This window comes from Prinia subflava, chromosome 10 (genome assembly GCF_021018805.1).
Source record: "Prinia subflava isolate CZ2003 ecotype Zambia chromosome 10, Cam_Psub_1.2, whole genome shotgun sequence".
In the NCBI taxonomy this organism is placed as follows: Eukaryota; Metazoa; Chordata; class Aves; order Passeriformes; family Cisticolidae; genus Prinia; species Prinia subflava.
Genome location: NC_086256.1, coordinates 8,802,899 through 8,828,940, shown reverse-complemented (window position 1 = coordinate 8,828,940; position 26,042 = coordinate 8,802,899). Strand labels below are relative to the sequence as shown.

The following is a 26,042-nucleotide window of genomic DNA, read 5'->3' as shown; positions in this document are numbered from 1 at the left end:
CCAAAGAACCTCCTTCAGGTTTTGTGCGAAGAGGAGAACAAGAGACATCCCCCTCCCTGTGCCTGTCTTCTGCTGAACCTCTACTACACCCTGGAGGAGCCATGCTGGGTAGGGGATGCTCTGCCCAGGGAAGCTCAGACACCAGGTGGAGTCTCCTGGTACCCTCCTGCCTCCTCTCCACCTTTGGGAAGCCCCTCCTGAGTTTCGTGGTGTCTGCAGCTGAGTGGCTGTGAGGCTGCTGGACAGGGGTGCAAAGTCAGAGCGTGAACCAGGAAGGAGCTGAGCCTCTGGGAAATGCCTCCCCAGGCTGTTTGTTCCCTGCCAGGGGCTGGCAGCAGGCCAGGCCTTTGCTTTGGAGAATAATCCGCTGGCTTTAAGCTTCCCAGCACTCCCTGGGAGTGAAAAACAAGTGTGACTGCCCAGGGCCTCGTGGGTGTGTGGGCATGGGTAAGTGACAAGGACAGGCTCAGGGCTTCATTCCCTGCCTGTTCCAGCCCAGCCAGGGGGCGGGGAGGAGGTGGTGGCACAGCTCTCCCTCCTGGGTGCTGGGCACCCACCCTGGCCCATCAGCATCCCTGATACTTCGCCTTCTTCCCACTTGCATCACCCATCGCTGGGCAAGAATCCCCCTGCAGCTCCAAGCAGGACTTGGATCTGGGGAGGTCCTGCTCAGTGCCACCCCAGGGGTGACAACCAAAACCTGTGTGTGCCCAGGAGATGAGTGTGCTCCTGCCACCAGCTCTGCCTCGGTCCCCAGCAGGGAGCAGAAAAATCTGAATTGCTCTTCTGAGAAATTAATCTTCTTTCTCTGTCTTAGTGCAGCCTGACCTAGAAGAACCACACACACCCCCCCACCCCACCCCCTGGGTTGTTTTTTCTTTCCTCTGTGGGGTGTTTAAAGGGAAAATTACAGCAGATGTATTGCAGAGAAACTGTGGGAGACAGGGGCTGGACCTGCAGCAGGGCAAAGTGGGCAGGCAGGGCTGGAATGGTTTGAGACAGGGTTTGCCAGGCTGCCCTCTCCTGCGAGACCCTCTGATCTGGGGTGGGTGGGCAGAGAAAATTTCATCTGCCCAGCTATGGGCAGTAAAACAGAAACAGTAAAAGGTCAAGAGGTGTGTTGGGTTCCTCCTGGCAGGGTGCAAAGTCGGGGGGACTTTTGGCTGGAGTGAAGTAAAAGCGGAGCTGCTGGAGAGAGAAATGGCAATGGGAATAAAGCAGCTGCAGTGCCCGTGCCCTCCCTTGGTGGCTGTGGGTGGGGACAGGGGCTGGAGCTGGGTGAAAGGACAGCACTGACCACCAGGACAGGGACAGGAGGTGAAATATGCCTCTCTCAGAACCTGCTCCTGCCCCACACCACACCTTCCACTGCCCCACTTCACATCCCTTTTCCTCAGTCCCCTTCATGCCCAGGGATGAAGCCTGGATGGCTCAAATGCCATCTGTGGCTCCACAGGCACAGGCTGGATGAGGGAAACCAGGCCCCCAGCACCAAAATGATCCTGACAAAATGCTGAAGCTCATGTCCTGGGGCTTACAACCAAGGAAAGGCTTCATCTACATTTAAAGCTCAGCAGCTGCCCTGTGAGGGACTCTACTCCTGGGCTGAAGGGCCAGGAGCCCCTTCCCTGCTCCCTCCCTGCCTCAGCTTCCCTTTTGTAAAGCTGGGGGAGATAGAAAGGAAAGAGACCCCCAGTCTTCCCTCATGCCCAATGATTTTCTTGAGGCTGTGCTGTGGGGTTGGTTCCTGTTCCACAAGTCTTGGAGGAGAGCAGGGAGGCCAGGCAGTTGTTCTGGTGCTCATCCATGTGTCTCTGTGTGCCTGTGCCTGTCCCTCCTTGTCAGAGAGCAGCCCCTGTGGCTGCCCCACACCTTGTGCAAAGGGCTCTTCAGACCAGAACCACCCCCAGCTGGGGTCTGTGCACTGGGAGAGAGGCAATGCTGCCAGCCAAAGGGTTTTGGGGCAGTATTTGGGCAGCAGCCCCCATTTTGGAGGCTCAGCCTGTGTCTCAGGGCAGGAGGTGCAGGCAGTGTGAGCAGCAGGGATTATGGCTGCTATAAAAAGCACCAGCATCTCTCGTCTCTGCTCCCTAAGGCGCTTAGGGGAGGAAGGAGGGAATTAAAGAGCAGCCTCCTGCACTGAAGAGGTGCAGGGATGGGAGCAGTCAGAATACCCAGGGACACTCATGGATCCTTTCCTCCTCAGCATCCCCAAAAATTCTCCTCTGGGCGAAGAAGCCCCTCCATGCCCTTCCTGGATCCCTGCTGTTGGATCACCAGAAACTTGTCCCCTGCTCAGAGATTGTGGGGAGCAAGGAGAGGGCTGAGGGGGACAGCAGAGCCTGGAGAGGGGGTCCTGGTGGGTGAGGAGAGCACACAAGGATGCTGTACCATTTGCACACCCCAAACAAAAACATGGAGCACTCCCCCATCCCCCCAGCCTCACTCATGGGCCTGGTCCTGTCCTGCCACCCAGCTTCAGAGGGCCTCTGAGGGTACTGGAGATGTCCTCCAAAATGCAGTCAGCTGCATGGGTGCATGGCTGGACAGAAAAACACTGAATTCTTGGAGGGACAGGGATTGCTGCAGCCATAAGCCATGCTCTGCTTCCAGTGTCTGGAGGCAAAACATCTCCATGGTCCTGGGACCCTCTGCCAGGCTCACAGTCAGCCTCAGAGCTCAGCACTGGTGTGGGCTCTGGTGACATGTTTGGGAACATAGCAGGGGGAAGGCAGGTGCCAGGTGATGGCAATGGCACAGGTTTGGGGGATGTGAAGGAAGGTGCTGTGGGAAGCAGCTGTCCTCTGGGGTGTTCCCCCGTTGGGGGCAGGTTCCAGTGGGGTCAGTTCCAAACGCAGCCACGGGGTCCTGCAGAGCTCTGGTGGCAGCCCTGGTTGCTGGCACTGACCAGGTGTGAGCCCACAGCTCAGGGCGGTGCTTGTGCTTCCCCTCCCATGGACACTGCAAACACCACCCGGTGCCTGGTCAGTCCTGGAGATGGGCACAGCACCGGGACTCCCCCCGGCAGTCCTGAGGGGCTTCAAAGAGGCTGAGGGGAGGGGGCTGAGGGCACTTCCTCGCCAGCCCCTTCCCAGAATGGCACAGTCTGGCGGTGCAGGTGGCCACAGGAGGGAGCTGGGCTCCTTCCTTCTGCTCCTGCTCTGAGGACAGCGGCCTCGGGTGGGTGACAGCCACGCCAGCCCTGAGTTGCTGCTTGGTGCAGGAGCATCTCCTGGGGTCAAAGCACGTCATCTAGGACCCCAAATGTCTCAGGAAGGGAGCAATAGCCAGGCTGGAGTGGAGGTGGCTGCCTCCATGCTCAGGGAAGCCTCCCCCTTATTTCCAGCAGCTGATGGCGTGATGGGGCTGCAGTGCAGATGAGTCACTGGGCTGTTCCTGAAGCCCTGGGGGGACCAGTTGTGCCCAGGGAGTGGCATGGGGGACCAGTCTGTGAGCAGTGCATGTCCCCATGGCAGGGAGCAGTCTGTGAGCAGTGCCAGTGTGACACAATGTCTCCCTGTCCCTCCTGAGTGTGGCCAGGGGCACCTGGCTGACCCTGATGTTCAGCCTGCCGATGCTGAAATAGCAGGGGAGCAAGCAAATCAGCCCCTCCCTGTACAAGCTCCTGTCCCCCAAGAATCTGCACCTTCCCAGTTTCCCCAGCCCACAGCCAGCTCTGGTGCTGCGACCTTCTTCCCAGGGGCTGACAGGATTGCTGGTGGGACCCCTCATGCTGCCGGGGCATCTCTGTCCAGCTCCCCTGCACAGCCCCAGCAGCACAGGGGAAGCCTGGCAGGTGCCACAGCAGCCGCTGCAAACCCAGGATTTAAAAACAAAGGCAGTAAAATGATGGTGGCAGAACAGTGCCTGATCGGAAATGGTTAATCACGGAGGAGGAGGTGTGAGGAACTGTCCTCCCGACAAAGCCCCAGCGTGGGACTGCTGCTAATGGCTCTCATTAAAGCCCTTGGAGCAGGAGTTTGAAACCACATCCATTTTCCTTAACCACTTTCAGAAGGGGAAAATGCTGTTCTGGCCCCTGCTATTTGTGGTGTGCTGGGTACTGCAGGCTGGGAAAAGGCAGGACTTGTCTCCCTGAAAGCAGAGGCAGAAGTCTGGACCACGGCCTTTTCTCAGGACTGGCTCTGTGGCACATCAGTATTACCTTTTTTTTTTAAGTTCAAGGAAGATGTGGAGAGTAAGGGGATCTTCATAAGGAAGAGGCACACGGAATGAGCTTGGTCCCAGTGCCTCCACTCTGCTATACAGGGAAATTATGGATCCTGATTTAAAACCCTTAGTGGGGTAAGAGCTGACCTTAAAATAGCAATGAAGCCATCAGGATGCTCCTTTTCCCACATGGTTTGGGAGCTTGCCCTGCAGGTTTGCTGTTGCTGGCTTCCTCTGAGCCCCTTAAACAGCGAGGAGAAGGGACCTGCCTGGAGTTACAAATGGTACAGAGTGTCTTTGGGCAGAGAGAGGGACAGTTTTGGTTGATGGTGCTCTGGCTGGGAAGAGGAAGGTGTCCAGGGAGAAGAGGGAGCTCTCCCTGCTTCGTGAATGCACGTGGGGCTGACCCCAGGACAGAGCCAGCACCCCTTGGGGTGGCAGGAAGTTTGGGGGTAATGGAAGAGGTGGTCATGCTGAGATAAATCTGAAGCATGCAGATATATAAAGGCTATTTTCCCCCATGAAGAGTTTGGATTGCATGCAGATGGGTCCCTATAATTCTCTCCAGCAACATTTCTCAGGAAAAGGGGTTGTACCTGGTCCCAAGAGGGCTGCTCCCTGTCAGGGGGTGCTGGGCTCAAGCAGAGATGTGGTGGAAGGAATGGGATGGGCCTGGCTTGGCTACAGGCATAGAGGAGTAAGGCTCCCTGGGAAGTTTGGGCTGTCACCCTGCTGTCCCAGAGGCACAGGACACACCTGCTGAAAAGGGCTGTGAGCTGGAGCTGCAAAACTAAAGGCAGGAGTGACAGCCCAAGCAGATCACCAATGTCCAAGCAGATCACCAATGTCCAAGCAGATCACCACTGTCCCGGGGGATTTGGCCCCTACCGACCTTTCTGTGCCTTTCTGCAGCTCCCAGCTCCCTGCTGTGTCCTGGGCCTGTCCCCAGAAATGCAGACACCCGCATTTCTCTGCAGCCTCCTCGTCTCCTTTGCCCTTTCCCCCACCCCAATCCCACGCCACGGGACAGCCGCTCGCCAAAGGACTGCCCAGCCCCTCTCCAGCTCATTGCTCTCGCAAGCCTTGTTTGGTGGGTGTATTTTGCATTTGCTTTTTCTTTTTTGCTATTCACAGGGAACAAAGAGGAGGTCACAAACCCAAGGGCAGATGTCAGGACAGGGCTGACAAGCCTGGGAGAAGGGGTGATGCCACCCACCCCGGCAAGGTCCTTAGAGGCTGGAATAACCGGGGGAAGAAGGGCTTTGCTGCACGGTGCCGGCTCTGCCCATCCCTTCCTCTCCCTGCCCGGTCCTGCAAGGCGGCTGCTGCTCTCTTTCACTGCTCCATCCCTGCTGTCCATCCCGCTGCTCCGTCCCTCCTGCTCCATCCCTGCTGTCCATCCCTGCTGTCTGTCCCGCTGCTCCATCCCGCCCGGCCCGGGCGTGGCCCCGGTCACGTCTGCTGCGGCAGGTGACAAGTCTCGCCGATGGCAATGACCACGTCCTGCGGCTGGCGGTCCCGGTGCCGCGGCGCCTCGGGCATCTCGCTCATCTCGTTCACACTGTTGCTGATGCAGTTGATGTCGCTCTTGTTGCTGTTGTCATCCGGGTTGGGGCCAAAGATCCAGTCTGGAGCGGGGAAAAGCACAAAACAAGCCCCTGGTTACCTCTGGCTGTTTGCAGAGTTCAAGGTGGCTCAAAAATTGCTGCCTCCTGCTGCACCCTGCCTCTAGCTCTGGGTGCTTACCCCTCCAGGAGTGTCCCTTGCCCACCCCTGCCCCTTCAGCTCCCTCCACTCCCCTTGTTCTGGGATCTCTGCTCTTCCCAGCTCTGGGCTGCTTTTCAGGCTGCTGGTTTCTGGAAGCCCTCCCGGCTTAGGCAGATGAAATCACCCTGTTAATCCCAAAAATGAGAGTGAAATGCCTCCAAAGTGAAGTGTGCATCTGGGGTCTCTAGCAATGTATTTCCTAAAGTGGGTTTTTGCTGTCAGACAGAGTAAACGATTAAATAACTATGTGACATCCAAATGGAGCTGGAGAAATGGCTGGGACATGGCTTTTCTGCCTTGAGAGTATATTACAGCCACACCAGGGCCTCAAACCCTCCGTGGCAGCTTTGGGGCTGTGCTTCTTGCTGGTCACCAGAGCACCAGGACCTGGCTCTGAGCTGATCCAGCCGCTGCTACAGCCCTGGGGGTGACTGATCCCCCTCCAAAATACAGTGTCACTGCTGGATGACAGTGTGACTGGAACATCCCCTGTGGCACAAGGGATTGCAGCTGAGTGAAAGCAGGTGGTGCTGCTTCCCAAACAGCTATCTTTTAAAAAATTTGGCTGTTTGGGCAGACAGAGGCTGTGCCCTGCTGAGGTGGGAAGGCAGCAGCTATGAGGATACCAAAGCTGGGGAAACTCAGGTTTTACTCTCTCTCAGGGGAGAGTAGCTCCAGGACATTGTGGCTGTGGGCAGTGGAACACCAGCACCCCTCTGCTTTAGCTCTGCCACCAAAATAAAGCAGAGGTGGCTATCAGGAGGCAGGCAAAAGGACCAGCCTGGTTTTGTTGTTCTTGAGGAACTCTGCTTCTGTGCCACTGGATCCCACAGAATACAGTTTCTCTCCTTGGTGGCATGGGGTATTTTCTGTCCTCACAGGACATTCCAGTTATGGCTCTTCAGGAGAGGACACAGGCTTCCTGATGGAGCAGGGACACAGAAATGCCATCCTAGTGACGTGATGTCTGTCTCATGGGCTGTGGAAAAATGTTTTGCAGCAAAACTGGGACTGAATGACAGCAAATGCCAGGGTGGGATGCCAGGTGTGAAGTGAATGGAAGATCTCATTTCCTGGCTCACCACTGGTGTGCAGACTTTTCTTCAGGTGTGAGCAGAGAGACAGGAATGACCTGTGGGCCTCTGTGTGCTCAATATGTGCACTGTAGGTCAAATTTTGGGCTTTTTTGAGAGTCACAAAGAAGTGTCTTTTTTTTTTTTTTTTTAACAAAAAAGCCAAAAGTTTTGTTCTTTTTGCAATGCAAAGGTTTTTGGGGAGCCCTGTGTCTGCCCTGAGTCCCAACCAGGACATTTAGCTTTCACTTGCATAACCCACAGCCCCCACCAGAGACTGGGCTCCCCATCACAACCCTTCCCCAAGGAAGATCAGCCAAGCCCAGAAGGTTCATTTAGGGATTTTTTCCTTTATAGCTTTGATTTTGCTTGGCTTTACTGTGTTTAGACTAAAGGTCAAACACTCCACCACCTTCTTACTGGTCTGGCCCTGTCTGCTCCATCCCAGACAGAGCCTCTTGCCCCTAAGACCTTGCAGGCTCCTCCAGCCCCCACACAGCTGCTTGCTGAGAGGAGAATCCGAAGGCAGTAACAAGATTGCCTCCTACAAATACTATTAAAGTTCTCAGCTTGCTTTCCTTGACGTCAGCCATAAAACACCAGTGGGAGCAGCAGGGAAGAAGGGGAATAACGTGTAGAAAAAGGGGTGATGGGTCCTGAAATATCCCCAGAGCCACTGGATAAGGATTGCTGTGTGCAACAGGAAGCAAAGAGCATTGCATGCCTGTGAGTAGGGGTAAGTGGCATTTGGTGGCCAGATGATGAACCCCTGGTGACATTTACGGGCAGAAGAAGAAGCAAGAGCTGGACGAGGCACTGCGGTAAAGGCAGAAATGCAGGGGATGGGTGTTTTGGGAGAGCACCAAGGGCACAAGAAGAAGCCATTTGCATGGGAAAAGTGTCACAGTGCATTGTCACCAAAGGGGATGTGGCTGGCCAGGGTGCCCGGGGAAGGTGGCTCATGTGAGGCTGCTGCAGTCTAACCCCTGGGTAAGAGCAGGCTGGATTGTATGCCCTAATCCGAACCACTGCTTCCCTGGGAATTATTTCTGGAGCCTGCTGGATCTAATTACCCAGTAATCTGCAGGAAGATGTAATTAGGCTGTCATTAGAGGGTATTTACTGCGATGCCTTTATGATTTGACTGTGTAAGTAAGGAGTGAAGTAATTACACAATTACATGTTATTTGTGGCCATTTATGGCCTGTAACTTCAGCGTGTTGCCATGTGTGGAAGAGGGGAGCAAGGCCCCGTGGAGCTGGCAGAGGATCTCCTGCCAGCAGGACCCTGGAGAAACAACCATAAAAATGTCAGTGCCCTCACGCCCCCTCCAGCCACCGCCAGCTCCGTCCCAGCCAAGCTTGATCCTCCCCAGTTTCTCCCTCTGGCTCTTCTCTGTGTGTGGTTGAGGAACCAAGGTCTCCCAGGGTCACCCATGGCATGTCTGGGGAGGGATAAAGGAGAAGAGAGAGGAGACCTGCACATCCTTGGCGTCAATGGGATTAAACCTCGCTCTGAGGCGGAAGGAACTTTGCAGGGGATGGGAGGCACAGGCTCACGTCATGCACCAGCACAGGCTGGAAATCCTGGATAATGAACCCTGCAGGGGGGTGTCATCAGCTAATGGGGGTGGCCAAGGCCTGGGAGCCAGGGGTGGTGGTGTCCGGCTGAAGGGAGCTGCAGCCCTCAGCACCATGGCAGGTATTTCTCTCTCCATCCCTTACAGCTGGCAGGGGGGATACATGAGCCACAAAAAGTAGACACAGCGAGGAAAACGAAATCCTTTTTTGGATCTAAGTCCACATGTGGATTCACACAGCCAGAACGTGAGCAAAGTTAGGCTGAACCTAATGACACCTAATGGACCTGGGACAGATGAGGGCAGAGCTGGGGCGAGCAGGGATCACACAGTGTGCTCCTGGGGCAGTGGCACGTCCACACCCAGGACAGTCACACTTTGGAGATGAGAAAAGGCATTGCCTGCCCCTACCCAGCCACTGGAAGGAGCTCAGAACACATGCTGCAAAATCCAGGGCATGCACACGGGTGTGTATGTGAAGGTCTTGGATAAAAGAGAGGGACAAAGTGACTTTCTCAGCCAGGCTGGGGAGCAGTATCTAACCCAGAGACACCTCGTTCTGCTCATCAGGTGCTGCCAAGGCTCAGCATGCCTGCTGGGGTCTGCAGGGCCAGTGGAGAGGTGGGAAGTGCAGAGGCAGGGTGAGATCGATAGGGAGTGATTGATCCAAAGCAGCTGGAGAGAGGAGATAGAGCAGACTGCGCAAATCAGGAGCTGTGGAACAGCAACTCTGTTATTATTATTATTATCCCCAAGTTGCAGAGTGATGTGGCACAAAATGCCCCTGCACCTCCCTGACTCCATCCAAGTCTTCAAGAGTACCCCTGGAAGCAGGACCCCTGGGATATGCTGTATTTTGGGGGACACTGGGGTCACCCAGATGTCACAGCAGCATGTCAGCAGCACAAGGGCTAGTCCTTGCTCAGAAACCCCTGACGGTGCAGGCAGCAGGGAGCAGCCTCCTGTTGTCTGGGTGCAGAGGGGCACAGGGTTGCCCTGTGCCCGGTGTCACCCCAAGGAGGTGGCCCTGTCACCTGCATTCATTGGTGACAGGGTAGAATGTCTATGAGGCACTTCAGCTGCTGAAAAAGAGACATGCCAAGCAGAAGGAGGTGGGAGGAGGGGCTGAAATTTAAACACAGCCTCATGAGTGAGACATTCGCAGTCCCTGTAGAGATGGAAACAGGAAAGGAAGGGGCAACATGTTCGATGAACAATCAAACTCGTGCTCTAGTTTTTGCTTTAAATGGAGCTGGGTGTGAAAGCAGCTGCTAAAAAAGCTCTTTTCCCATCAGCAGGAGCAGAAGCATCTCTTTCTTTGAAACAAGTCCTGACCCAGCAACCACATTGTGCTCTGCACCAAGGCAGGGCCAGCTCTGGCCGGAGCATTCCTGATGGGCATGAGTTCAAGGGCATCCCTCATCTCTCTGACATGATACAGCAGTTGCAGCTGGACATCGAATCTGTCTCATTTGCAGGACAGACTCTACTTATCCATTAGCAAAATCAGCAGAAAACTCCCAGGTTTGTTCTGATGGAAAATCTATGTCTGCGCCTGGCAACAGTGATTTGTTAGAAGCCCCCTTTTCTCCTTCAGATTCACTTCTTTGTAAATTAATTTGATGTTGGGGTTTGTTGTCCCTTCCCTGTTCTGCAGAAATTTCTCAGCTTTGCTTTGCTGGCTGAGTCAAAATTGTCCTGCACCCCAAACAGCATGAGCACTCTGCTTTGCTGATGGACAGGTAAGGACACTGTTCCTCTGCAGAGCTGTCACCAGCATGAAGCATCTGGTGGGAAAATGGTGACATGGAAAAGGCATTCAATTAATTATGATATTCTCTTTAAAACAGCTTCTCTGCACCAGAGCAGCCCTGGACCAAGCCTGTATTTAATCCCAGTCCCATCCATCAGGCAGCTCCAGAGAATGGTCTCTGAGAGGAGGTGACCCAGGTGTGGTAGGTGGGAGGCAGGCATGCTCCTGGGGGTGGATATTTGCTGTCCATATCTTCCAGAGGGAGAGTGACCAGAGGGTGAGGAGCCCTGCTTGGTCTCAGCTGAAGGAAGACCAGTGCCTGCACAGCAGACAGAGACAGCCCTCACCCCGAGGACCTGACACAGCCCATCCCTGCTCCACACACGGCAGGAATGGGAAGGCTGCTGTGGGACAGCACATCCCTGAGGCTTGGTGGATACCTGGCAGTGTGTGCTGGAAGCCATCCCTCTCCTCCAGCTCTGAGCTCCAAAGGTTTGGCTGCAAAGGCAGCTGTCCTGGACTGGGCCCTTTTTGCAGGGGGCCTCTGTGGCTCATTGTCCTGCCAGCAGCCCCAGCCTGTGAGTGGGAGTGATGAATGATCCTACAGCAGCCACTGCTTCCCTGAACAACACCCAAGGCATTCCTGATGCACCCCCATGCTCCAGAAGGGAAACAGGCAGGGGATCACTGTCAGAGATGGGTTAGCACCGAGGTGGGAAAGCAGAAGGGAACCTGACGTGGTTTCTTCCCACAACTTTGGGAGGCAAAGGAATTATCCTCAAAACAGAGCTTGAAAAGAAGATATGTAAGTCCTCTCTGATGGGCCTAAGACTGTCTGCAATCCCTGCCGTGGGCTGAATTACCCTCAGAGCCCTGTGGTTCTGTGTGGAGCAATTAAAAGTGGATCCCGTGTCCCTGCAGGATCACCCAGCAGCTATTTTCAGCAATGCTACATTCACAAAGTTTCTTTGTTCAAGGAGACCATTTCCTAAAGAAGCCTGAAATGTGGCGGTTGGAGATAAGGCTGAAAAATAAAAATATGGCTGGTGGGTCAAAAGGGCAGGGAAAAGAAAGACCCTGCTCCAAGGATGGCATAGGGTTTTGAGCAGTCCCAAAGCCATTGACCATCGAAGTCCTGCCCGTGTCAGTGAACCTGCCCTGCCTTGCCCCAGCTGGGAACCTGCCTTGGGCCCATTCTGAGGGAAGAGTTCCCTCCAAGGTCTCCTCTGGAGATCAGCAGCCCAGAGGAGACCTTGGCTGAACCGGGTGACACCAGCCAAGGTCTCCCTGCAAGGCGCTGCTCCCACGCAAACCACCAGACCCTTCCCGTGCGCTTCCCGTGCAGGAGCGAGATGCTCTCCCCTTTCCCGGCGACCACACGCGTGCTGTCTCCATGGCAACAGCTTTGTTTCCAGTCAAACTTTTTATTTTTTCCCCCTTTTCCTCCCTTCTTTTTTTCCCCAATGTTTAAATAAGAGCGATATTCAGCGAGCTGAGGGGTTCGGAGGAGGGAGGGCGGGCTGATTCCCGAGGATTGCAGTAATTAGGCGCCTCGTACGCTGGTGACAGCCTTGTCATTTGCCAAGCCAGCTCTTCGCCGCAGCGCCGGCTCTGGCAGCTCTCCAGCGCTCCCGAGTTAAGCAGCTTTCCAAACGCTCCGACCCAATTTGCCTTGAGTGCTGGTGGGCTCTGAGCTGTGCTCACGCAGGAGCCTTCCTCCCACCCTCCTCGGGGGGCTCGCGTCCAACCCCAGGCAGAGACTTCCGATGAGTTTTGGGAAAGGCAAACGTGAGACTTGGTCAGCTCAGAGCAAGCAGGAGGGACTGGAGAGAAATTGAGGTGTTTGGGGCTCTCCTTGGCCAGGTCTCTCCAGGAAGAGCTGGAGAGGGGCTCTTTCAGAGCCCCTCCTTTCCATATCCAGGTGCTCTGCCTTCCTACTCTCCAACAACGCATCTTTCCTCCTTCTCCAATGCAGCCTCCCATTTTCCACTCCTCCCCAGCCCACTGGGCATCACAGCAGTGTCCATGTCCCCCTGGGGATGCCTAGGCAAGCTCTAAGTGATTTTTTAAAAAGCATCTGCAAGAGAGGTGTCGGTGTCTCAAATACTCGTTTAGATTTCGCAGGGAAAAAACCTTGGCAGCATCCCGAGAACCCCTCCACCATCCGAAACTGAGCCCAGGACCTGCTTCTCATTGTTTCTGCTAGTGCAGGGGGCTGGGTGATGCTTTGACTCCCCAAGCCGTGTCCGACAAGCTGTTATTGAGGAGTCATAATCATCCCTGATGCCTCCGAGTGACTGTTTAAAGCAGCGATTAACTATTCCCACTTTAATCTCCCTGAAACAGGCTCCAGCCCTTTGGCATCTTATTTCCATCTCTCCCTGTATATTTCTGAACATGATTAGTGCAGAAACGCTGATAGCAGAGGCTGGAGCTGCTGCCGAGTATATAAATCCAGGCATTGTGTTAAGGGAGCTAATAGAGCAGCTTCTTATTTACTGTCCCTTGGTCTCTCTGTCCTGTCCCTGAAGTAATTTTATGCAAACTCATTCAGACGAAACCTTCTCTTTAAAGGCTGTTCCTTGGCAGTGTTAACAAACATGGTCTCGTCCGCTCTCCTCTGAGGACTGGTTCATTTTGGGTGTATAAACTGTGGGAAGATGGGCCTGGAGTGCTAACTAGGATGAGCTGGAGGCAGCCTTCAGCACTGAGAGGTGCTGCTGGAGTTTGGGAAATGCCTTCTCCTCTCTGCCTGCAGCGGGGAGGAAGCTCACATCTGGATTTCTGACCCTAACTTGGAGAGATATTACCTCCACCTGGGGCAGGGAGGGTGCTTTGCCCTCAGCAAGGGGTGTTAAACTGGGAAAAGTTGAAAAAGGAAGCGGGCAGACCCCAGTGGTGTCCCTGTGCTTGTCCAGCCCCTGGGATGGCCATGGTGCTGTGAAAAGCTGTGGAAGTCCCTTTGCAAAGGGCTTCGCAAGAGAAGGGGCACCCTGCTGGCCTGGTCCCACACAGAGGCTGAAGTTAAAGGTCACCAGGGAACACTGGTGCCCAGTTGAAAGCAGCACATGTGGGGCCCAGGCACTGCAGCTGCAGCCCCCTCTGTGCCTGGCATTTCTGTGATTCTGCCCTGCCTTGCAGCACCCACCCAAAGGGTGGTTTTGAGCACCCACATCTGGGCTCTCCTGCATCGGGGACCACAGCAATGGGGGCAGGGGTGTCTGCTCTGCAGGGGCACCGGCAGTGGACTGGCCCCTGCCTCGGGGGAGTTTCTAACCTGCCTGACCTGGCTTTGAGCATCTTGGGGCAGCAGTGGGTGTATTTTTAGGTGCTGTCCCCACTGCCTATCTTTGTGGGGAAGGCAGCACTAAATCAGACTAGTGGCAGAGCCAGGTGATGTTATAGCCCCAGAAAGCTTCTGATTAAGTGTTAAATTTAACACTTTAAGACAATATCTCCGTTCCCTTCCATCTGGAGCAAAGAGGAACTCCTCAGCAGCAGCTCCCTGCCATTTTCCAGGCTCAGCCTCATGTGGGACCCCAAATGCTGCTCCCTGCCAGGATGTTTGACCTTTCTTGTCCCAAATAACTCCTCTCTAAATCCCTGTGTCCTGGATCTGGTGCCCTTGCCTGGTCATGACCCTCTGCCCAAAGGACTTGGCATGTCTTCCCCTCAGCAAGGCAGGGGTGCTGTCCACCCACAGCAGTGGCTGGAGTTCTGGCTGCTGTGTGTCTCCTGTGTCCCAGGAGCAGGGAGATAAAGCGGAATCATGAATGAACACGTGGATTTTGTTCCAGATGAGTGTGATCTCCCTCCCCCTGCAGAGATGGAGCCTGCAGGGCTTCAGCCCTGACTTGGGGCCAGGCTCAAAGCAAGGCTGTACAAAGGCATTTCAGCCTCACTTCCCTGTGCAATGCACTGTTCCCAGAGCTTTTGGGGGATGTGCACATCTGCAGGAGCCAGGAGCTTAAATCCTCTGGAGATCCCTTCTGGCTCCCTATCCAAGCTGGAAAACTGTCTCCAGCATGCTGAAGCAAGGCCCTGACCCCCAAAAGAGCACGATGGCAGTCAGGGTGTAGGGGCCAAAAGTACCAGAGATTCAGATGGGAATTGGGCACATTCGCACTCCCCAGCAGGACCAGCCTTACAAATTATGGGGCAAAGAGCTAGAGTATCACTGAGGGATCGTCATAAGCAGCCAAGCACCTCTGCCTGCACCCTGCCTGACCACAGCATCCAGCAGTGTTTGTGCCCTTGGTCCTGATGGCAAGGGACAGTGTTCGTCAGCAACAGGATGAAACCAAAGAGGAGGAAGCCAAATCTCAAAAAAAATGCACCCTCTTTGGGCTGTCATTGCGTGGATTTATTGCAGGGGCTGTGACGGCTGTTGTAAGGCACCAAGGGAACCAGACTGCTGAGCTGTGTTTCCTAGGAGTTTGTGGACTCACTGGTGCCTAATAACGGGTTAAGCTCATATGGCAGATTTTCTTTCACTATGCACTAGTGGGTTGTTATCATCCTGTGCTCAGGTAGCTGTTGCCATGAAACTTTTCATGTTGGAGACCTCCAATCCAAGCTCAGCTGAAACTGGCCAAGGGATTTTACACTCATTTGGCAACACAGACTCACGCACACACATCTATACCCACGCACACAGGCACAAGATCTGCTCCTTTAGGAAGGGGGCTAAACCCAAGGGTTTTCTCTGGGAAAATGGTCAACACAAAACTCAACTTGGAGAACCCAGCACATTAAATAAACTAACACGCTTGCAAATGGGGCTTGGTCTAAAGCCCACCCAAATCAAAGGAGAGACGCGAGGCAGCATGTCCAGGCTTGGCACCAGGTTCTTTTTGGCCACAAGCACACAGGGCGTGAAGCCCACACTCACCTACAAAGTCGTAAATGAGGTCCTTGATGAGATGCCCGACGATGGCGTACGCCACTGCCACCACCACCAGCGCTGCCATGAGAAGGTAGAGGACAGCCTTGGGCAGGGGGATGGCGTCTCGAGGAGGGGGTTTGTACTCCTTGTAGAGCTGGTCATTGTCCGAGTATGAGTACTGGAACAAGTGGTCCAGGCCGGCTGTGAAGTTGCTGGAGTTCATGGACTGGCTGTTGGACAGGTAGTTGTCCTGCTCGGGGTCCTGGAGGACACTCACCACCGAGCTGGTGGTGGCTTCCACTTGCTGTACCAAGTTCAGAGTCTTGTTAACGCTGGGGAGGATTTGGGAAAGGAAAGTGCTCCAATCTTTGATGGCACTGATGTTGCAAATAATCATAATTGCAATGAGGAAAGAGGTCTCCAAGCTCAAGAGACTTAAAAGGGAGAGAAAGAGGTGAGAATTGCTGTGCTTACACCAAACCATGTACTGCAAAGCGGGCAGAGAAGGTCTGGACGGGGTGCATTTCTCATTTGCAAATTCTTACATGATCCGGTAGGGATGCATCTGTGGTACCTCGATCTCACTCCTGGAAATGCCCGCAGAAAACCCCTATGGACATGAAGTTCCTTAGGAAAAAGTAGATGCCGGAATGATTTTGACCGATATCATTTTTGTTCATCAGCCACCTCTCCCTTATGCTACTCACTGATGAGAACCGGAGAGACAGGATCCTGCAGATATTTTCAGTCATCTGGAAAAGAAAGATTAATTGCCCTTCTCCAGCTTTTTATTTTCAGAGGCGATGGTCCTTGGAGAAACAGAAATCCCCGCTTGGCCGTGCCCCAGGCTCGGTCAGGCGCAAGGTGTGCGGTGCGGTCCTGACTCTCCCGTTCGCGCTGCCCACGGCGTTGGCAGAGGAGAAAAATGTTCAGACCCCACAAAGTTCAGCTGCTCCCGGTGTGTGACGGGGCCGCCGGAGCGCAGCTCCTGGCCATTCCAGCTCGGCTTTCACCAACTTCTTTTACCTGCATCTCCCGATCGATTCCTTTAAAAACAGAACCAAGTCAGAGACAAGGAGCACGCCGGCAGAGAGCCCAGCACCCGCTCCCCAGCCCAGCCCAGAAGCGGCCGGTCTCGGGTGTTTTACCTTAAAGACTTTGCCAAGCGAACCGATCCTCTCGCCTGATGCTCCAGCTCGTTGTGTTCAGGCTGAGCTCCCCGCGGAGCTCCCCGCACGCAGCCGCCGGTGCCGATCCGGTGCCGCTGCCCGGTGCTGCTGCCCGCGTGTGTGTGTGTGTGTGTGTGTGCACACTCCTCCCCGCTCTCTTCCCTGCTGTCCCTCCACCCTGCCGGCCCTGGGCAGCCTCCCGGCTCCGGCAGCGAGCGGGATTAGCTGCCGGGAGGCTGGCTCCGAAACTCCTGAGCGTGCTGCGAAGCAGGCGATGCGTGGCGGGAGCGCAGGCTCAGCCTCCGCCGCTGCTCCCCGCGGAGTTAATCCTTCCCATGGCAAAAGATGAGCTTTGATCCGTCTGCTGGATGTTCCCGGGGAGGTGCAGGGGGAGGTGGGCAGCAGCCGGAGCGCTCGCCTGGGTACTCCAGGTCCAGCCGAGTTCAGCCTTTGTGTGGGTGCCGCCGGCAGGGAGGAATCACATCGCGGGCGCTGCCGGGAGCGGGGAGGACATCACCGATCCCCCCGGCAGCATCCCGCACGAGTGATGCTCCCCGCAGCCCCGCGCTCCGCCCGGCAGCCTCCGCCCGGCAAAGTCTGGCAGTGGAGGGATGACTGGTTTGCAGAAAGCACGGAGGGTTTGAGGCTGGGCTCCCTCACCGTCTCCCCTCCCTGCTAAAGTGTCTGTGCCGACTGGTAAGAGCCAGCCTGTCCTTGGGCACCTTGATAATGGTCTTAAACTGGTACAAATAACATCTCCTCATCTGCTTTGGCGGGGGGATCTCTGGGATCACTGAGTTGCTGGCTCGGTTTGAACGCAGTGGGACACATTTAAAGAGGAGGAAGAGGGAATCTTAGAGAAGGGGAATTCGTCTTTGTATATTTGGAGGTAAAAATAAACCACTGCCCACCCCCCTGGTTGTTTTGTTGGTTTTTTGTTTTTTGTTTTTTTTAAGAAACAGCTCTCACAAGGGCAAGGAAATCACCATATTAGGCCTGAAAGCAGCCAAGTGGAGCTTCTGAGAAAGAATAGCAAAATATTAACTTTGTGTGTGTCTTTGTTACCAGCCAGCAGCAATCCTACCAGCTGTGCCTGGGTTTGGAAGAGTATAGAATAAAATGGCAACATCTCCTGTACAATAACATCACCATGGTTAGGGTTGGTGATGGACAGATTGTACCATCCCAGGAGCAAAGAAAATGTGGAGGAAAAAGCTTTTCTGTCCTCCCTGGAATGTGCACGGACCATGTCACAGTCACTTCTGGTGCCCAGGACCATTGAAGAGCATCCTAAAATTTCTTCTCAGAAGTGAAGGAGCTGTGACTGGTTACAGAAAGATATCTGGGCAGCTGCCATGGGATAAGTCCTGATGTCCCCCTGCCCCAGCAGCTTGATGTCCAGAGCTGGAGCTGCTACTCTGCCTCCAGAGCACAAAGCTGCAGAGATGCTTTGAGAGCCAGGGCAGGAGTCAGGAGCTAAGGGCAAATGGCTCCTCTGTCAGATTCTCAGTCCTCCCACACCAGATTTTATCCTTCCACGATGGAAAATATGGCAAGATTATTTTTTTATAAGAACTCTTCAATGTGAAGGGAGTTTTGGGCTCTGTGCAGGGGTGGCACAGTGCAGTCTGGCTTTGCTCTGCTCAGAGGCACATGCTTTGCCTGGGGCTCTTAGGAGGAAAGAACAACCCCCAGGACATGGCCACCGGTCGCTGTGGACCAAAGCTGCTCCAAAGCTGTACTTTCACCAGAGCTGTTTGGTGTTAGCAGTTGCCATGGCACCAGTGCATCAACCTGAGGGAACAGGAGCGCATCTGGTCCAGGCTGGCCCATCCCTGTGCCTGGCTGTGGCTGTGACTGTCCCAGGCAGGCTCCCACCGTGTTGTACCCCTTTATTCCCAGGGGAGGGATTTGAGGCAAAGGGTTTGTAAAGGTGTGTGCACCTGAGGAGATTAATCAGGGCTGAGGGCAACAGAGACAGCTTTCTGTGTGCTTGGGGACAGCTGATGACAACAGCCCAGACCTCGCTCCAGTGGGACACAGGGCAACCCCCCCCAGTTTCCTAGATCTCCACTGAGTACTTGTGGGAAGAGGCTGGAAAAGCACTTGGGGAAGCTCTGAGTTCTGCTGCAGATACTGACTCCATTAAAGGGGCTTAGGGCAATGCCAAAAGGATACTCCCCCACCATTTGTATTTCCCTGTAGCAGAAATAAAGTTGTCTCCTTTCATTTTCATTAACACCCTTATCAATTCAAAGTGACTAAATAGATGCTTAACTGTTCATTATACACTCTCTGCATCTCCAGTCTGAAAGGGAGCCTTTATTTCCACAATTATGGTTTCCAACCCATTACAGAGGGAGAGAGCATGGAGAAATATACAAGTGTGGATTTTAATAACCCTATATTTCAATCTCTCTGTTATTAAAAAAAATGTTTGCATTTACTGTGATGGGGGGAAGATTAAAAGGATTGCCATGGATTCCACTTAGGGAACATTGCTAATGATTTCAATAAATCACTTTAAATAAAAATCACAATCTCCACAATTCCACCCAAATGCCATTTGGCAGAGGGGTTGATTATGGGAACAAAATGAATTTTGGAATTAGCTGCTTGTCCTAATGCAATTGGACAAATTAAATTTAGGGATACACACATATCCAATGACACATATATCTCATGCAGAGGAGCGGTGTTTTGGCCCCTGGGAAGAAGAACAAATAATGTTTTAGTGGGTCAAGACAGATCTTGTCCCTCATGATGGATGTTAAGTGTTTGTTACAGCTATTTCCTTAGCATTTTTATTTGATGGCTTACCCTCTGTGAAGCTACAGTCAAAGCACTGGTGCTTAATTTCCACCGAGGCAGGATCCAGCTGACCACTGGGACACAAGTTTGGTAATGGCTGTGTCCACGCAGAGCTGAAGAACCATTTTGACACATCACTAGCAATGCCTAGAGCAGACAGTCTGGATTCCTGTCTGTGGCTGGGACCAGATCCCAGGATCTCTGTGGAAGGTGGAGCCCAGGTTCTACACCTTATCTCGAGATCTGATGCTGCTCCCGGCTCCACTGATTGCTGTGTGTCCTCCGTTGTGACATGTGAGGGACAAAGAGACCACAGGCTGTGGATGTGGCAACACCTGTCAGGTGCAAACAGAGCTGTGGGGGTGGAGAGCAGAGCTGGAGTTTATTGCTGTGCACTGTGCCGTGGCTTGGGAAGGCTTTGTGTCTCTCCCTGGCTCAGAGCTGTGCAGAAGTTGGCCGAAAATGTAGTCAGGAGGTGCAGCTCCAGCAGCAACACCTCCATCTGTACTTTTGAGCGAGACATTTGTCTGCCCAAGGGTTGTTTTTATAGCCTGAAGGGTTTTTTGTGCCTCTTTTCTGCACTGGTTGCTGACTCCAAACCAGAGAAACCACTGTACCTGGTCAGAAGAACAGGTACACTGATTTACAACCTCATATGGCACAAGGTAAAACAGTCATCACAGGAGCCCCTCAAACCACTCACATTTTAGCTATGCAGGGTGACATTCCTACCCACGGGCTGGCTTGTGGGGAGTGCACAGCTCCTGTTCCAGCCCCTGCAGCCTTCCCCTGGACGAGGCATGCTGACCTTCACTCATCCCTGGACAGCCCAGGTGCTCTTCCCTGCCTCCCTGACTGGCTGTGCTCAGCTGCTGCACTACACCCCGGAGTAGAAACTTCATTTCTAAGCGAATTCCAGACCTGTACCAAAGTTTTGACAGCAACCTTCCAGCATGACAAGAAGTTGTGAAATTTAGGCTTATCCTGTATTCCCATTCCTGGCATTCATCTTGCCCAGCAATTTCTGCTTGAACAAAACAAACAAACAAGGAACAGCAGCAATTTTTAGCAGATGAATCAGAGTGAGCTATCTTTATCTATCTATATATAAAAATACCTTTTTAAAAACTTTTTTTGATGTTGTATTATTCATGTACCCAAAGCTGAAGAAGTCCAGATTATAATAATAATAGACATAATAAATATGCCATATTAAATGCAGTGCCTAGGAAGACTGTTCTCTATCTGCTGTCTCTGGTAAGCAAAGTAGGGTTTTAACTCTGCGTGTGGCACCATCTCATGGACGGCTTGGCTTATTCAAAAGACTTGAGAGGCTGAAGGCAAGCACAAAATTATCCAGCATGAAAAGCTTGCTTCATGAAAGAAAGGGAAACGTTTTCCAAATAAACAAATCCAGGGCAACAGGAATAGTTGCAGTGGAGATGAGGTGGGAAGAATGAATTACATGTTTTGTTTGCATCTCTAGAAAGTGCTGCTGGGCCAGAAAATAGGTAAAAATAGCTGAAAAGCATTTGTAGGGGTTATGTGTGGGTAAGACTGACACAAAGCAGAACAGGAAGGTCTCATCCCAACAGGTGGGAAAGTGCTGCTTTCCCACGTCTCTTTCCACTCACAGCTTTGCTGTCCTGAAATCCAGTGAGATGGTGAGCCAGGCTGTGTGTATCTGACACCTCCCAAAGCCTCTCAGAGAATCTGGAGGGAGAAGCTGGGAGATAGAAGCTTTTCTATCTTCTCTGCCATCTAAGCTGGATTTGTAGATCTAAAAGAGACCCCCTCACCTGCTGTTTCTTTCAAGCAAAATGGAGAAAAAACTGTATGGATGCAAACCTGTTGGAGTTTTCAGAGAGCTTGAAAGGGCAGGACTGAGGTGCCTGTGTATCTGCTGATATCTGGGCTTCAGGAGGAAACTTTAGGTGCCAACAGTGGTAGAGGAAAGGAAGAGGTGAAGGAATTGAGCAAGGCAAACAGGAAAATTTACCCCTTCCCTGAAATATCCCCCTCATTGCAGGCAGAGGTACAGGAGCAGAGACCTCCCCAGGTGCCAGTCCTCATTCCCCACAGACACACCCAGGAGGGGCTCTGCTGCCCATCCCTCACCAAGTCCTTGCTCCACTGTTTCCTCCTCCCAGAGCAGGACCTGTTTCTAACGAGTGACATGTAAAGTTATGCTGGTTTTTCAGGTGTGCAGAGAGAGCTGGGTAGGGTTGAGAAGCGCTGCTGGGTTGCCAGGCAGGTTACAAATGCACTCTGTGACTCCTGATTAATGTGCCACCTCACACGAGAGGTGATGCAGCGCTCTCTTCTGCATTGCAGATTGTGCTCCCGCCGTGCCCTTTCCCCAGCACCTTTCAGAACCCTCACCTGCTGTTTCCCAGGCACTCATTCAGCGTCTCACAGTGCATTCATTGCATGCCTGAGCCGTATGTTGCTGCCTGCCCAGGCTGTAATTGTGTCTGCAGACTGAGCCCAACCTCACAGGTAGGAAAACAGCCCCTGAGGCCACATCCTGCCCATCCCTGCCACAACAGGCACACACATTAAAGGAACTGATGGCAGAGGGGGACTGGAACATTTGCCTGTGTCCAGAGTGGGAGTGGGTGACACCTTTTCCTGTGCTCCAAAGCAATGTGTGCCCATGGTGGATCCCTGATGGGAACATCCAGCTACTGTGGGTGCTGGAATGGAGGAAAGAAGTGGGCACAGCCCTCCTGGATGGAAGGCTGACAACGGGTGAGAGAATCCCTTTTCTCCCTTCAGGTCTGACAAGGTCAGCCAACTCCTGGTGAACTGTAGGAGCCCTGGACTGAGTGACAGGAGCATGAGACAGCTCCAGTCTGGACTGAGCTCTGCTGCATCCCAGCAGGGGCATTGCCTCGAGCATCCCGTGGTGCTCCAGCTCCAGCAGCAGCGCTTCTCTTGTCAGCAGCAGGCAGCTGTGATTGGCAGTGGCAGCAAAACGCTTGATTACTTTGGGACAGGATAAACTCAGGAGCAGAACCAGGAAAAGAAAAAAATGTTTTCAACAAGTATGGAAACCACTTTTAACCCATGTGCAACCAGAGGTGGGATTGCATCCCTTCCATCTTTTTATTTGTGATGGAAGTTCTGCATGTTTGTTTTCTTTACCAATCTGCCTGCCTACTGCTACCAAAGAGTAATTTAGCCAGGGATATGTTCACTTGAAGTTTGAGTTGAATCCCCAGGAAAAATCTGAAATTAAGAGTGAAGGTGACATTCCTAATGAGCAGGGCAGGATTTTTTGGCATAGGCTGTTAACCACAAGGAGACAGAATCCTTTGACTCCTGCAAAAACAAAAACAGAAACAAAAACAAACAAAAAACCACCAAAAAACAAAAACCAAAACCCAACCAACCAAACAAAACAAAACCAACAAAAAACCACCCAAAACTCCTGACTTTACTGCTGTGAAGGTTCTAAATGTCTGCTAATGCTACATGAAATTGTCCACAGGACACCAAAGCTCTTGGGTTTTAAAATGTTGGTTGCATTGTGTGTTCTTCTGGCTGAACCTGCTGTTCCCCAGATGACGGAGGTTTCCCATCAGTGAGGAGCTTTGCAGTTTGTTCCTGCCCTTCAGTATCGAGTTATGGGTTTTCCTGGTGAATCCAGCTTGAGTCTTCTTCACTGCAATGGGAATCCACGTCTCTTTTCCATCAATCACCGTGATGTTTCCTTCTTCCCTGGAGCACTCTTTGATGCTCTTGATTGACAAAGCGATCTATAGATAAGTCTAAAATTACTTTACATGCTTTTTTTCTTTCATCAGAGAGAACAGCAAAAAACTAAGCCACGTCCACTGAGTCCATGCACATTCAGACAATTTGAGAAAAGCAGGTGAGTGATGGAACAGCAGTCCATGGTGATGCTGAGCTTCACTGACATTATTCCAAACCTTTTCTCCAGAACTGAACTCTGCTGAAGGTGACCTTGGGATCTGAACCGTGAGAGAGCCCAAATGCTGAGGTTTCTGTCTCAAAACCAGGTCTGTCTGTGGAGTTGTGCCCCAAGGAAAGGAAGCCTGACCCCAGCAGATAGACATCCTATAATTCCCATCCTAAGTTATGCCTGCTTTCAGTTACCCTGTGCAACTATTGCTTGCTCATGCCAAGAAAGCAGAACTCCCCCTTTCAACAGCTGAATAGCTGAATAGCACCCTGCTCCTCTGCACATCTCCTCCTATTCCCTGACCTGCCTTCCCTGCCCCGAGGCATCCTGCACACCGACTTTCTGTCCTCAGATTTGTTTTGCTGTCATGTTTTGTCTGTGCCAGCCTCTTGGCAGAGAGCAGCCCTTCATCCACCACTTGCATGATTTATAACCCTGCCAGCACCTCCAGGGCTTCCAGTCACCACATGGGTTAATGGCTGCTACCAGAAGACACTGCAGTTCTAGGCTTTCTTTAACAAGTGTCCAACATGCACCTGAAATGTAAGTGCTTTGTTTGATTATTCTTTGGTTCAGCTCGGTCCAAGGTCAAAGCCAAGAATAATACAGAGAAGCAATAGTAAAACACACAAAAGCCCTCTGCAAACTTCTCTGCAGGGCTCCAAAGCACAAGTGTATTTTTATTCTCCCTGTGGCTTTCAGAGGGAGGCTGGGAACAGCATCCCTGTGTCACAGATGGGGAGGCTGAGGTGCACGACAGCTGAGCACCAGAGCCCAAACTCATTCAAAACAGGGATTAAATTCTCCTTGGTTTCAGTTGACTTCAGTTCCCCTAAATTTAGGTGAGATGCCCAGTTTGTTCATGATAAACAAGCTTTCCTAACCAAAACCAAGGCTGTTTCTTTAATGCAGCAAAGTAGCAGTACTGGGAGGGAAGGAAGCATGGCAGTGGAACTGAGCTGCTGAGCCTGTGCGAGGAGGGAGAGGCAAATAGAGAGATCTCATATCTGAGACCCCAGCATTAATTCATATGTTGATGAATGCCATAAATTAGATTGCAATCAGTCTGCATTCTCCAGGGACCTATTCCATGTAACGAGGCAGAGCCAAGTCTGTTCCAAATCCAGAGAACTTCTGGAGACTCCGAGCGCGGTTCCTTCCTTCCCCACCCTCAATAAATAAATGATGTTGAAAAAGAGGAAGGTATTAGCTGTGAATGGATTTTAATTGACGCAATGGTAAATTCGTTTCATAATCTTTAATTAGCAGATATGCTTGCCGGAAGTGTAATTTACGGGAAACTTGCTCCTTTGCTTGGAAACCACTGGAATGTCCTGGTGATGGAACTGAAAAGGGGTCATGGTCTCTGTAAATAATGCAGGAAGGCCCAGGATAAAGGAATTTGTCTCTGAAATAGGCAGAGCAGGCAGATTCTGATCCTGGCTCCAGTCAAACCTCAGTCCAGCTTCCAGCTGCATCTGAGAATCAAGCAGGAAAAATGATTAATGTCAGATGATGGCTGGGTTTGATGGTCCGAGTCTGTGGTTATCCAACCCTCACACACACAGTCCCTCTCCAGCTCCTGACCTTATCCTGAACCTCACTGCTTCCTGCAAGCTGTGTCCCCTGTCCTTTTGTTTTTCTCATCTCCTGAGATCCTATGGATCCCCTCCTCCCTCCTCTGTCTTCCAGGAGCCTTGACCCACACAGGTCCCAGAATCCATCTCCTGGCACAGCTGACTTGGTGGAGGGGACTGGGAATTTTTCCAGAGCAGCCAAGAGAGCAGGCAACTGCTGAAACTACTCTTCCTTTCTCACTTCGGGACACATTCAAAACTCATCACTTTGGGAACAGGACAGGTCATGAAGGAACCCAAGAAAATTCTGAGGGCAAATTGTGAGTGGTTGAATGGGAGACATCCAGAGATCCCTTGCAGCCAATGTGCCTCTGAGCCTCTGAAACCAAATTACCCTGTCTGGAGCTCCCAGTGAAAGAAATGGCTGTGAGTCATGAGTGGTGATTAAGGACAGCTTTAGGTGCAGAGACTCAGAATAAAATCACAGTGCTCGCTTCTCTGCTTGTCTTCTCTCTGTTCATGCTCCACTTCTTGCCTGCTTATGCTGGGATGAAAGCAAGCTTCCTTTTATCTCAATTCCTAGCAGAGCCAGAGTTGTCCCAGCAAAGGGAATATGAGCCGGTTCTACTCCTGATGTCTGTTGACATGTTGCTATAAAAAGACCCCAATTATTAGGAGAAGAGAATGAGAAAGAAAAGATATTCTGCTTTTCCATGCTGAAAACTTCATGGGGTGTAATTGAGAGATCAAAACTACCTTGGCACATAATTGGTGCCAGCTGGGAAGAATTAGCTTGATGTGTGAATCCCATGTTGGGTTTGTTAAGCCAGTCGTGAGAAACCAAGTCCTTCCCTGGTAATCTGAACACACTTTGCAAGGAAGCCATGGGGAGAGCATACCCTGTGCCTTTTAATCAAGCATGGTCTTCATAGATGTGTGCAACACATCCCCTGTGCCTCAGTTTCTTCTTAATGGCACTGAATTTCTGGTGTAGAGCTCCTGGGGGGTGTGGGTGTGGTTGGAGGGGGGCATAGATCTTGGTATCTCATATCTGCACCCATGGCCAGCAGCCTCTGCCCACCTGGGCGTGGGCACAGGGAGTTATCCCAAAGCTGGGGAGTCCAGCAGGGACTGTGCTTGTGGGTCCCTGTCTGGAGGGAGATTTTCACTTGAGGTGCCATGGAGCATCCCTTGTAAGACCCAGGGATGGGCTGCTACAGGGAGGGGTAAGTCCAGCCTCCCTCATTCCCGTAAATAAAGGGAAAGAAGCAAAGCTGAAAAGAGACATCTTTCTGGACACAGCAGGGAGCTCCAGTTTTCTTTCCCCTTC

At 52.4% G+C, this 26,042-nt stretch overlaps 2 protein-coding genes across 2 annotated transcripts in view; both read right to left on the bottom strand.

Annotated features, from left to right (window-relative positions):
• POMGNT1 (protein O-linked mannose N-acetylglucosaminyltransferase 1 (beta 1,2-)) overlaps positions 1-26,042 on the bottom strand; it is a 144,966-nt gene that overhangs the window by 22,902 nt on the left and 96,022 nt on the right. The window lies entirely within an intron of this gene.
• Positions 5,252-18,119, bottom strand: LOC134555524 (uncharacterized). Its single transcript, XM_063407161.1, has 3 exons — positions 16,376-18,119; positions 15,234-16,273; positions 5,252-5,798 (listed from the first exon to the last, which is right to left on the bottom strand). Exons 2-3 carry the CDS (start codon positions 15,709-15,711, stop codon positions 5,623-5,625), a joined length of 654 nt encoding a protein of 217 aa, XP_063263231.1. The 5' UTR covers positions 15,712-16,273; positions 16,376-18,119; the 3' UTR covers positions 5,252-5,622.

What these genes read in the sequence shown, in the direction of transcription:
- LOC134555524 (XM_063407161.1), bottom strand. Translation starts at nt 15,711, where the DNA reads ATGGTTTGGTGTAAGCACAGCAATTCTCACCTCTTTCTCTCCCTTTTA. An exon ending in CCTCATTTACGACTTTGTAG is followed by an intron (nt 5,799 to 15,233) that starts GTGAGTGTGGGC and finishes TCCCCGCTCCAG; the next exon opens with ACTGGATCTTTGGCCCCAAC.